Genomic DNA, 13,741 nt, shown 5'->3' on the forward strand with positions numbered 1-13,741 from the left:
CCCAGCCTTTTTCTGGGGCTGGCATGACTGCCTTGGAGTCAGTTCCTTAGGAAGCCATGCAGTGGAGAAGGTACTGCTGAAATATGCAATTGGATGAAGAAGAAGAAGAAGAGTTGGTTTTTATATGCCGACTTTCTCTACCACTTACGGGAGACTCAAACTAGCTTACAATCACCTTCTCTTCCCCTCCCCACAACAGACACCCTGTGAAGTAGGTGGGGCTGAGAGAGTGTGACTAGCCCAAGGTCACCCAGCTGGCTTTGTGTGTAGGAGTGGGGAAACAAATCCAGTTCACCAGATAAGCCTCCGCTGCTCATGTGGAGGAGTGGGGAATCAAACCAGGTTCTCCAGATCAGAGTCCACCGCTCCAAACCACCGCTCTTAACCACTACACCATGCTGGCACTATGGGATGTGACCCATACTGGAGCACTAGTCTTTTCTGGGTGCTTCTGTGCCAGTGGAGGCCCCAAGCCTGTCACTAGAAAAGGAGACTAGCCCCTGACACCTTGTAGTTCTGTGTAGGTGCATGCACACCATTTTGGACTGTTAGAATTTGTCATCCAAAGTATACTCTTAAAATAAGGACTTGGGCTGTATAATAGAGGATATCTCATTACCTGTAGATTTAGAAAATAAGAATTGGCTTGTTGAATTAGGCCAAATATTCTAGACGGCTTCCAGCCAAACGCACCTGGAAAGCGCACAGAGCGCAATGGGGAGAGAGCTCTGATCTGCTTGGCCTCGCCGTGTGCGTTCAGTATGAACATTCACTTTTTAGCCAGCATGACCCAACAGAATATCTTGAATAACCATCACAAGATATTGCCTGTTAGTTTCATCAGTCACTGGAGAAGACAATCATGCTAGGAAAAGTTGAGGGCAGTAGGAAAAGAGGAAGACCCAACAGGAGATGGATTGACTCAATAAAGGAAGCGACAGCCCACAATTTGCAAGATCTGAGCAAGGCTGTCAAAGATAGGACATTTTGGAGGATTTTGATTCATAGGGTCGCCATGAGTCGGAAGTGACTTGACAGCACTTAACACACACGTATTATCAGGCCACTTATTTGTAAGTGAAATAGTTTTCCTGATCCTGCCTTTAAAAATAGGCCCTAATTATTTCCTCAGTGTATTAGAAATAAAATATTCCAGATACTTGGGGGGGGGGGAGGGAGGAAATGAAGCTGTTTGGAGGTTTCATCGTCCACTCATTTAGATAGTTTTCCTGTATTTTTTTAAAAAAACTTTGGTCAAAAAGGTAATTTGTGCCCCGGAGGCAGATAACGTTTTATTTTCATTTGCAACGAAAGCCTCCAGTTCCTTATTTCCATTAACTGCCTTGGTATTCCATCTTTGACTAAATCTCCACCAGACTCTTGTGCTCTGTGCTACGCTTGCTAGCTGGAAGCCTCCACGGTCTGGGGGTTAGACAGCTGCTTAACTTAAGCGAGGCCAAGGTTGTAGGTCCCATTGAGAGTCTTGTGTCACAGCTGCGTTTTTGTTCTTCAGATATGGGACATGACACCTGTCGTGGGTTGCAGCCTCGCGACTGGTTTCAGCCCCCGTTGATGTCTGCCCGCCACCGAAGCATCCCTGACGTACCAAATAGAAGAACCTCCGTCTGTGACTTTTGATACAAAAATGCTGGCTGCTCGACTGGGCGAATGCTGTCCCCCTCTCCCCCCCACACACAATGGACAGCGTGACTCCTTTTTTTCGTGGAGCAGAATTCTTCTTTAGCACTTACTGGAAGTGGTGATGGAGGCACACCCTGGTGGAACGGACACAGGAGAGGCTTTGAGTTCAGCAGGAAACCTGGCCGAAAAGGACTAGTTGTGACTTGACTTGCTCGTAGTATTCAGTGTTCTTTTCCTCTGCCACAATATACTGTACAGTGGCTAAGGGTTAACATGAACGTAGTGACAAAAAAACCTGTGCAAATAGTGGTAACTTATTCTCAGCCCTAGTGAAATGTTGCTGTAGATTCCATTTGTCTTCTGAACAGTCACTAAAATGGCTGCCTTGAAGGAAGATTGAATACAACTTTGAAAGAAGGAGGAAAGCTCCCCACCCCTCCACTTCCAGAGAATTGCAATAGGGATGAGTGTTGATAGAGTTTATGGGAGTATTTTCTGCAAATGTAGTTGTTGATAATCCTTTGCCAAGTCCAGGGTCTGTTTGGATTTTTGAAATCTGAAAATTATCTCAAATCTCATTTGAGTGGATTTTTGTACCTGGCAAAGCACTAAAACGTAACCCTCTTCCCCGTAACAATAAACGCTAACTGATGTGTCTGTACCAATCAAGCTCCTTTGAATTAGAGGGAATAATATCTCTTGTTGTGTTGTAGTGATTGCTGTTTATCACCCGGGGGCCCCAGTAAATAATAAAAGATGTCTTTCAGATCCCATTAATTTCTCTTGAAAAATCATCATGATGAGTGTTGACTGTGTACCTATGTGTAAAGCCCTCAAGAAGCAAGTGTTAATCCTCGTTTTGTTCTTGTTTTTGGTATATGTGTACTTGGAATTTATCTGAAGGGTGAAATTGTTATTTTAGTTTGTCACAAGTCAATGTTGCATGCTATAGTCTTCTGAAATACTGGTTTCCTGACAATTGATGGAGACTTCAGAAAAGACACAATTGTTGCTAAGGGTCTGAGATAAAACTCCATTGTGGGAGAACTGTGTCTTCAGGAATGAACAAGGAGGGATACAATATTTCAGCAACAAAACGCTGCATAAATAATTGAAGAATAGCACAATCCGTATGGAGAATATACCTCTCTCTGACTTTGATAGAGTTTAAAGGCTTAGGATGGTAACCCCCTCGAATTCATAAATTTGCTCTACTCAATGCCTTATTGGACTGCTGTAGTGGAAGTGAAACTTCAGTTTTCATTGGGATGGTTCGAAGGAGGAGTCACTTCACCTCAGTGCCCAGAGAGAAACTTTACCGTGGCTGCAAATGTTCATCCGTCTCATGAAAATACTACCGTGACTTGAAGATGTTTGTATCTTTCTTTCTTTTTTAAAGTGGACATTATCTTGCATATTTCCTTATGTTTAGTCTTCACAAGTTGACCTAACTAGCCATTATCAGACAAGCCTCCTGGCTGCTTATTTTCTCTTCTCTCATCACACATACACTCCTATGGTCTGGCTTCCTAATGATTAGCAGTATAAACTGCAGAATAATAGTTTCTACCTCCTTGGCAATTCCATTTAAAATCTTCCCTCGGTCTTTTGCCAGAGGATGCTGAATTTGCTTCCCAGCCGAGGAATATATTTTTTGGTAGCAAATGGAATTAATGTTCGTAGTATTAGCGTCAGCAAGTACATATGGATAAATTCTGTTGGCTAAACACCAGTTCATACATCTGTACACCTTGAAGTTTTCCTTGAAGACTCTGCTCAAGATGATGCTTGTTGTTTATACGGAAAATGGCAGCAGGGGTGGGGGTGTCTTACCGAGCAATGTAACAATAACTGTTCTGTAACATGCAGCTACTGAGACTTGGTTTGATGCATTTACCCCACTTTTTCCACAAATCTTTTCTTCGGTGGGGAGCAACAAGTACTAATGTATTTTTGGCTGACAGTAGCTGTGTTCTTGTGAAATTCTGTATCCTTTTGTTACCTGAGATTCTGTTATTGCTGTCCATGTCTTTAAAAAATTGCGTATTGTACAATTAAAAAACAACTATTTCCTGATAGTCATTTTGTTTCTCTTCTTCCTTATGACATATGTCTTCTGGGAAATAATTGCTTCCTGTATAAAATGCACTTTTATTTAAAAACATAGTTAAGTAAATAGCCCATCAGACTGAGCCATGTTATACAAAACTTGGGAGAGGTTTTTTGAACTAGGGCCAAGATCTGTAAAAGATTAAGGATTCTGAACATGTGCAGGCTATCTCCTTGAATACCCACAGCCACTGTATGGACAGGTTTGAGGGGAACAAGGCTTCAGATCAGAGGAAGCCACTCTCGCTTTAGAAGTAGCAATATTTTATAATTGGTCTTTCACCGTGGCCATCTTCTGGGCATGGAGTATGGGGGTGTGGGGGGTAGTTTGGAATTTCTTGCTTTGTGCAGGGGGTTGGACTAGATGACCCTGGTGGTCCCTTCCAACTCTATGATTCTATGACCTTACCAGTGTCAAGAACAGGAGAGCCAGAGCCAGGAGGTGTGGTAGTGAGGACAAGTGACGTTGCAGAGCTATAGAGCAGGGGTGTCAAACATACGGGCTGCGGGCCGCATCCAGCCCCTTGAGAGCTCTTATCCGGCCCCCAAGGCAGCCACATGCCCCTGCTCCCGATCTGGGCTGGAGAGGCATGGTCCGACCAAGTGACATTTATGTCATATCTGGCCCTTGTAACAAATGAGTTCCATACCTCTGGTATAGAGTAATCCTCTCCGCTACTGGCAGACTTTCCATCCTGCCACTCTTCTTGGCATGAGTGCATAGAAAGCTAAGAGGCAGAGCATTCTTACTTTTGAGACATGTGTTCTACAAGTAGATCCTTCCTTAAAGGAGCAAAAAAATGACACTTAAGGGCTTATGACTCAGCAGGCGGAGGGGCTATTACACACCTTAGTAACCTCACCCATGAGTTAGTGATCCGTGTCTTAAAAGTTTCAAACTCCTTGTCTTCCTGGGCTCTCTAGTGAGGGTTCCTATTTTGGAGGAGCCACAGCACAGCGCTCAAACAGCATACCTCTTGGTCGAACCATTCAAAATGTATGCTTAGGTGTGTGTGTGTAAAGTGCCTTCAAGTCGCAGCCGACTTATGGCGACCCCTTTTGGGGTTTTCATGGCAAGAGACTTAACAGAGGTGGTTTGCCAGTGCCTTCCTCTGCGCAGCAACCCTGGTATTCCTTGGTGGTCTCCCATCCAAATATTAACCAGGGCTGACCCTGCTTAGCTTCTGAGATCTGACGAGATCAGGCTCACCTGGGCCATCCAGGTTAGGGCATGCTTAGGTACACAGCTTGAATTGCTGGGTGTGACCTTATTGATACTGGAATCTATGGCCCAGTGGTCTGACTTGGGCCAAGACACATTTTTACACTTTTGTTTTCCCCCAAGTTACTGTTTGCCTACTTGGTCCCTCACCTTGTTCTTATAGCTTCCTTATGCAGGACTACTGGTAAAAGGGGTGTATTCAGTGTTCTTTATATATGCTTAGACTTAAATGTCTGTAAAGGGACTGCGTGGAACTTTAGTGTTTTCAGGAAAGTATGTGATTATTTTAAATGCTTCCTCATTCAGATGCTGTAAAAGTGGAGCTAAAACATCTGGAATATACTTTGCTGGGGGGAGGAATTGAATTCCCGCCTTTTTCTTTAGAGGCTCTTTGCTTCTAACCATTATACGACTGGCCAAAATTTGTGCTGCCATTTTTCCTTTTGAATGCCTGTCATGGGGAATACTGTAAGACAAAGTTGGTTACTTGCATGCCTTTTTCTACTTAGAGCTGCTTTTTCAAACATGGTTTACAAAGAACGTTCATTGCGGCGGTACCACTGAGCACAATTTATCACGGCATCGTTATGGATTGTGTTTAACAATCATTACAAAAATCCTACCAGGGCTGAGCAGTTTGTAACAGTTGAGGGCTACCAGTAGACTTAGCAGTATGGTGTGTGGCCCATAGGCTTCTCAGATAATCCTGGATGCTTGCAGAAGTGTGTGCACAAAATGATTAGAGTTCAGAAGATGGTCACAAGCAGACATCCATATCTTACACTGAATCTTTTTTTCAAAAGACCACATTAGCACATTGAAAAATAAAGCGATAGAATAGCAAAAAGGCAGATTTTAAGCAGATCCCCCCTCCAAGGTTTTGGTGTTAAGATCTCCTCAAACCACCTTCTGGTAGGTTTGCTGATAGGCAGTAAAGAATCAGGTTTCAGGCCAGTGCAGGCTACAGGCTATAAGAGCAAGAGGTAATAAAACAGATTCCATAGCAACAATTCCCCTCAAGAGTCTTTATCCTCCCCTTAGGCTCAAGTTTCTTTGCAGAACGTGCTTAATATCTGCTTTTCACCTCTTTAAATTTTGTCACTTCTGGCCCAAAGAAGAGTTCTGGAGAACTTGAAAGCCTGCACCCTGTCGTGTGTCATTGGGTTGGCCCTAATGACATTACATGGATTATGTCCTTGGCTTAAAAAATGGCAGCAAGTGATGAAAAGGTTAATGCTAGAGAAGAAAATAAAGATGAGGAAGTGGTGCCTAACTAATGAGTAGAGGCACAGGATAACACAGCAGCACCATGGTGCTGCTATGGAAATGAGGCGGCAATCACCAGTTCCCCCTGGAATTCCTGCAGGTGCCTTGAAGGCTCTTGGTACAAATACATGGATTTGATCTGCCAGGAACAGAGGGTGCTAGATGGACAAAGAACCCTGATTTTAAGGAACAAGAGGGACATTCCGGATTATGGAAATTGTAGGTGCAGCATGCTGATGAAGCACTTGGCATGCTAGCTCCGACATTAGAGAAAACCAGTTTGGTTCTAGGCAACCGGAAGTGAACCTAACACTGTTTGTTCACTGAACATGTTACAAGAGAGACAGGTGGCTTTTACTGACCTTGGGGGAAATGTTCCATAAATTTTCAAAGTATATATATATATTTGCGGTCAAAGACCAATAAATACATATTGTATGTAATAACCAACACACAACAAAATGTAAAGACTTTTCAGATAAAACAGATTACAGCATGATAGTTTAACTATAAGCTCTTTCTTACACATAAAACAGTCATCAGGATCATCCGCTAGTAGGCTTCAGTAGACTAAGCTTATCATTACCTGCGTCTTTAGTTTTATCCTACTTGGAGCTTTAATCACCGCAACACAATATTTAGCAACCTGTCTTGTAATTAAAAGGTTTTTGTCCGTCAATAATTTTTCAAGTCTCTATTTATTAGAATGTCCAGGTAAATTAACTAATAATAGGTATAGAATAGCAAGTTGAAGCTGATTATATATAGGACATTTAAAATTATCAAAGTAGTTCATCCGGTTTACTTGCACGTGGAGATGATTCTTCATGTAGCTCTTGTTGCTTCTGGTATTGCCTGAGAAGAGGGAAAACCTCCAGAGATGTAGAATAGGTTGGTCCAGGATAGGTAAAATACATTATAAGTAACATCAGGTATGGTAGAGCCAGGCAGTCCCAATTCAGGTGTTAGCCACAAGCCCAATTTCAAATTTCTCACAATAATAATAAGAATTAAAGATGGGAAAGCAATCTGTAGACATGATGAAGGTAGAAAATAAAGTTAAGGATGTTAGCTACTAAGCATAAGCAAAAATTTCAGAGGCTACAAGGAACAACAGAAGAAATGAACAGTAACATAAAAATAATTCTTAAAAGGAATGATTACATGTGAATTAGCATTTAATGACTGTGCTGAAATGTTTATAGGTGATGTATTTTTAAAAGTTAAACTCGAATTACAAAAATTAAAAGTAAGTAATAAAAGCCAAGAAATGATGCATTTTTATGCAATTGTTCATTATTCCTTTAGAAAGTATGTGCTTGGTTTTCTGTGAATATCAGAAGGCTTGTAGTGGGGAACAGGAGCTCTGCAGTTTAGGAGCGGCCACCAAGAAGGCTTTGCTGGGCCACTGGCAGCCAAATATTTTGTTCCATAGGGACTCCACTCACTTTGAGGGCCACAAGTTGGATGCTGGCTCCAATGGCACTGGAAACCGGATGAGCCAGCTGGCAGCACACTCAGTAAGCCTTCACAAGAGGGCCACGTTTCAGATACGGTTTCCTTTGCCCTCTGCTGCTCTTAAGCCATTTAACATTGTGAGAGTACAGTGGGAGAGTTAGAAGAAAAATTCCCATGAGCCAGCAGGGTTGCCAGCCTCCAGGTGGGGCCCAAAGTTGTCCCAGAATTGTAAGTGATCTGCAGACTATGGAGATCAGTTCCCCTGGAGAAAGTGGCAGCTTTGGAGGGTGGACTCTGTGGCATCCTATCCCTGATGAGGTCTCCTCTGCACCCAAACCTCCAGGAATTTCCCAGGCCGAGTTGAAAACCCAGTGAGCTTGATATAGGTCTGGAACTATTCTTTGCCCACCTCTGTTCTAGATGGGCCTGTGTGTATTATGTTTGATGTGGAGTAATCAATGTTAATAAAAATAAAAAAACCAGAAGATCATTGGTAAAACTATGAAAAAAGAGCTGGGATGTCACCCCGCTCCCCAAGTAGGAACAAATATGCAAAAACAGTTTTTTTTCCATGGCTCTAAATTCTTGTAATTTTTATAAGCAGCCACTCAAGCAAGTTTCTGCTATGTAGGTTTCAATCTGTCTCTTCATTGCTCCCACAGAGTATATGTAACTATGGGGGTTACCACACTTTGTATTCCCAGTGATGTATTAAGAGTTTGAAAATGTTGTAAAAAACATCGCTTTAAAAGGGTTTTTGAATACCACGGCTTATAAATGGCTGGAAGACGTCTTCACAGCTAAAGGGGCCAAACAAAGTGCGAACAGTATTTTTTATAACGTTTTCAAACTCTTAATACATCATATTGTCGAAGGCTTTCACGGTCAGAGTTCATTGGTTCTTGTAGGTTATCCGGGCTGTGTAACCGTGGTCTTAATACATCGCTGAGAATACAAGTGCGGTAACCCCGTCTTATTTATGCGGCTTAGTTGAATGAAGCAGAGTTGGCTGTTAAGTACCAAACAATGCCATCCTAAGCAAAGTTCCATCCTTCCAAAGCCAATTATCTCAACACACTTAGAAGGGTGTAACTCTGCTTAAGATGGCCCTGAACGTGATCCAGTACTTAGTGTTTAGGGATAGGTGCCTTTCTGATATGTAACCATAGTGTTCCAACTTATGTTATATGGGTCCTATTTGGGGCAAGTAAGAAAGATGTGATTAAGTCATAAAAAGCCAGAAATGTGAATGCTACTGTGGATGCTATGACTAACGCGAAAGGAATGAATAAGACAATTATACGGAAAAGCTACAAACCAGTTCAACTAGAGTATCTGGATTAAGGCCATTTAGGAGCATTGGCCTCAGCAGGATAGAAACTGAAACCTCCACCTTCGCAAGCTTGTTGATTGAGCTGTAAGTCCAAAAAATACTTTGAATCCATCATAGGGGCTGTGGCTGCCCAGAAGCTAAAGAAACAAAACAGATGGCTTGTGCAATCCAGAACTATTATGCACACTGACTGCACTAAACCCAGTTCTGGAACGTATCTGCCATATATACCTATTTTTATGTAACAGAAAAAATGTTTTCATTACTTAAGACGTTTGAGCTGCCGATTTCACCATTTCATATTGAGTTTGGAACATACTGCAAACTGGAGACCGAGATCTTATGCAGTGTTACAAATGTGCAAGTCTAACATAAATATGGTAGAACTGGATTTCTTAGATGCAGGCCATTGAAAATGGTGACGTTCACATTTCAAACCTTTTTAAGCAGAAAAGACCTTGGAACACAAAAAACAAGTGTGTTTGTTTTCCTGTCAAATGGTGTGCCTTTTGCAAATCTCCTATGGAAAGCCCTCTCAGGACTGCTCCGGTGCCAAATGTCCTCTTCTCAGGTCTGATCCTATGTCAAAACTGACCTCTTTGTCCTCAGTCCCACCGAAAGGGAAGCTTAAAGGGCATTTTATACAATGTGAGGTGTACAGGGGTTACCACACTTTGTATTCCCAGCGATGTATTAAGAGTCTGAAAACGTTATTAAAAACATCGCTTTAAAAGGGTTTTTAGATACCACGGCTTATAAACGGTTGGAAGATGTCTTCACATCTAAAGGGGCCAAAGTGCGAACAGTATTTTTTATAACGTTTTCAAACTCTTAATACACAGCTGGAATACATAATGCAGTAACCCCCTATATCTCAAAACGTAAAGTGCAAATGCCACAACCCACATGGTTGCAAAAAATGTACATAATTCGATTCACTTAGCAGGGAAGGTGGGACTGGCTGATAAGCAGACTGGGCTTGCCTTGGTTAATTAGTGGAATTATTTATTTCTGTCATTTATATCCGAGCTTTGTCCCCAACGGCGACTCAAGGCTCCTTACATTGTCATCCTAGCCTGGGCGAGTCACCGCCTAACCTACCTCTCTACGGGCCTCTGGAGGCCAGGTCTACTGCCAAGAAAGCCAGTGGGTAGACCTGGCCTCCCAATGGGACTCAGCCGGAGGCCAGGTCTACCAATAGGCTTTTATGGCGGTAGACCAGGCCTCCAGACGGGGAGGGGGAAATGGCAGGACTTACAATTTAATTTTTATCAATAAATACTATCACTATTAAGTATGATATCAAGTTTTATTCAGTGTACCTATAGTTTAATTAAGACTAATAAACTTTAATTAAAGTTTTAAAGTTAATAAACAGTGTACCTATCTATATAGTTTAAGAAATTTGGCTCTCAAAAGAAATCTCAATCGTTGTACTGTTGATATTTGGCTCTTTTGACTAATGAGTTGGCCGACCCCTGGCTTGGAGGAAGGGCTAAAAAATGGTCTCGCTAAAGAGCACGTTCCTCGGGGCTGAGCCCTTTCCTTTGGCTTCCCTTCTTCCGGCGAGCGCCACTCCCGCTTCTGCAGCGAAAGGGAATCACCCAGCTCTGCCGCAAGCGTGACCGGCCCGCAGGGCGCGGCGGCGTCCCGCCCTCTCCCCTCCTCCTCCTGCTCCCCCTCCTCCCCCTGGCGGGGCAGCCGCGACTCTCCCGGCCGGCCCCTGGGGCTGTTGTCCGAGTGACGCGGCCGGGGGCGGAGTTTCAAACTTTCCGTGGAGGGCCTTATGGGAAAGCTGGGCGCGCGGCTGGGAGTTCACCTGTTGCGGCGGGGGGGCGGGGGGAGCCTGCATCGGGCGGGGGGTCGGAGCCTCCCGGGGAAGCGGCCATGGTAAGCGGCGGGGGGGGGGGTGCGCGCCGCAGGGCGGAGGGGGTGGCAGGTGGCGGTCTGGTTGCCGGCGGGCGGGAGCACCTGCCGGAGCCAGGTGTTGCAGCGGAGCGGCTGCTGGACGCTGAGTGGCATGGCCTTCCTGGAAGGAGACCTGGGGCGTCGCGCGCGTGAGAGAGAGCTGTTGAGGGCTTGGTGGGACCCCCCGGAGTGAAGGGACTTCCTTCCCCTTGCCTTTCTTTAGCCGCGGCCGTAGATTCCCCCCCCCCCCAGGAATCAGTGGGGACAGAGGGAGGGCGTTCGCTTCCCCCTCTCAGTGGCTGCCGCTTATCTCTGCGGTGCCTTTCTCTACCTGTTGCTGATGCGGCGCCAAGGAGGGAGGGGAGACCGTCCGGTTGGAGGAGCCGCCGCTCCATCCACTTTTCGCGTCCAAGCCAATTGCCTCCCATGCTGTGGAGGCTGGGAATAAAATCTGCTGGTGGCAGACGGGCGGTAAAAGTCGCTTTTGGAATGCAAGGTGTGCACTGCTGAGAAGAAAATCTTGTTTTCCTGTAAATGGTTTGGGTCAGTGGGATAGTTTTCTCCAGCATGGAGAGGTAGGGTAGAGCAGGTTGCACCTGCTGGGTTTCTGCCTGCCGTGAAACTTGTTAACGCTGCTGAGGAAAATGAGCAGCCCTGATGCAGGATCCCCACCCCCACCCCAAGATATGGATGGCGTCTGCATTTTTATTTTGCCTGCTTTTGGCGCATCAGGAGTTGCTGGAGATAGGATAATGGTGAGATGTGATAAAAATTTCAGTGCATGGGTGTTCCCCCACATACACACACCAAACACTGGCTGATCACCTTTAGAGAGGATTTCTCTCCCAACTCTGATAGTCTGTGCTTTGCTCACCTTCAGGGGCCATGTTTGCTTGTACCTGGGCTGCTCAACATTTCTATGAGTGGCCTGGATTAACCTACGTCGAACACCCTCAGGAGTTCAGACCTCTGCTTTGGCTCTGTGTTTTTATTTTCATACCCATCTTAAAATGAACTTTTGCCTATATGGTTTGGAGGAAAGGGACCTACAGTCGCATGCTAGGAAAAGTTACCCCTTTCTGAGTCCATTGAGGTCAACTGGCATAGAGGAGTGCCACGACACTGAATGACATTTCAGATTTGTCCATATGACTAAGGGCACTTTCACAGATGCTGAATAATGCACTTTGTCCTCTTTCAGTGCACTTTACAACTGAATTCTGCTGTGTGAAACAGCAACATCCACTTGCAAATAATCACTAAAGTGCATCGTTCAATGTGTGTGAAAGCACCCTAAATGCTGGGAATCTTAAAGGACAGGCAAATAAAGGTGCAAGCAGGTCAGGCAATAGAGATGGCTAAGCGATGAAGCTCAACAACATTCCTGAGCTCAAATCAGGTTCTTCCTGGTTCTTGCTAACACTCCCATTGGCTACCTGGTCTTTTGTCACTCCTTTGCATGTAGTGCTTGTCATCTGTAAACTGATGGGGCAGAAATTGCACAGGGTGGATTTTGATCCTGGATTTGCATGTTTCCTATCGCAGAAGTTTTCAGTGATCTGCCCACCCCACCTCCTTCCTCTTTTTATCCTTTTGGATGAACTTTGCTTTATGTGTTTCAGATAGCATGTATAATTTCTGGGGCTAGCAAACAGTTTTGACCAATGCCTGAGTGGTGAGTGGATCTCACATATATTTACTTATCCAAAATAGTAGGCTGGTTGGCGACATTTGCAAAGACGTTTGAGTCATGTGCTTAGTTACAGCATACTTTTCTTTCATCATTTCTGAAACAGAGGAAGAATCTCTGACTTTCCATGTACTGCTTGACTGGGTCCAAGGGGAAGGGAAGGCAAGCCTCTGTCTTAGTGTCACAGTTGCACATTAAGAGTGCCATCTCTTCTAAAGAAAATGAGAGCGCATGGCCTGGGAAATATAAGAAGATCCCTAGATCAGAGGGGTTATGTCCGTGTGGAACAGGGGCCATTGAAACCATCAAACATGCACTGATATGTTGCCCATTCTACCACGAAGTTAGATCAAAGCTTATTTCCCCCCTACTTGGTAAATTCCCTGAAGAGTCAGTTGAGCTTTTGGCAAAGAAGCTCCTATTAGGAGAAGACCCTCAGCTTATGCTCCAAACTGCCAAGTTCTGCGCAGTTGCTATTAAAATATGCAGAACTTTTATTAGAGAATGATTGTTAGAATATTTTACAATTTTATTAATTTTAAGATGATAATTTTAACCAGGGGTTGCTTTTATTGACCTTACACCTTTATATGTATGGGCAGTCTGGGATTCAGCGGTGCAAAACTATTGTGTCTGGAAATTTTGATGTGTTGGCACATGATTGGTCAGTCGACCGTATTAATAAATTTGAATTTGAAATTTGAGAGCACATGGCCAGGTGATAACTAGGAATATGTATAGGTTGCCAGCTCCAAGTTGGGAAATACCTGGAGATTTTGGAGGCGGAGTCCGAGGAGGGTGTGGTTTGGGGAGGGACTTCAATGCCATAGAGTCCAGTTGCCAAAGCGACCATTTTCTCCAGGTGAACTGATCTCTATCGCTGGAGATCAGTTGTAATAGCGGGAGATCCCCAGCTACTACCTGGAGGTTGACAACCTTAAATATGTAATGCATGCATTTTCTTCCTTTTTATCTCTGCCTCCTTCTGTTTCCCATGAGGCAAATTTGAGATTGTTTGCTGCTTGGGGCAGACCTCCTTTTCTCCTTGTGCATTGATGGTGCAATAGAAACAATAAGTTTCCCCTTTAACTGCTGTGATCCCTATAGCCTGGCC

General features: G+C 44.2%; 1 protein-coding gene across 1 annotated transcript in view; it reads left to right on the forward strand.

The window, feature by feature from the left end:
• Nucleotides 1-1,653, forward strand: part of WDFY1 (WD repeat and FYVE domain containing 1) — a 45,430-nt gene extending 43,777 nt beyond the window's left edge. Inside the window, exon 12 of the mRNA XM_056849756.1 lies at nt 1,514-1,653. Coding sequence (XP_056705734.1) covers nt 1,514-1,573 — 60 coding nt within the window. The 3' untranslated portion in view covers nt 1,574-1,653. The remainder of the gene's footprint in view (nt 1-1,513) is intronic.
• The last annotated feature ends 12,088 nt before the right edge of the window (nt 1,654-13,741 follow it).

This window comes from Euleptes europaea, chromosome 5, assembly GCF_029931775.1.
Source record: "Euleptes europaea isolate rEulEur1 chromosome 5, rEulEur1.hap1, whole genome shotgun sequence".
Classification (NCBI taxonomy): domain Eukaryota; kingdom Metazoa; phylum Chordata; class Lepidosauria; order Squamata; family Sphaerodactylidae; genus Euleptes; species Euleptes europaea.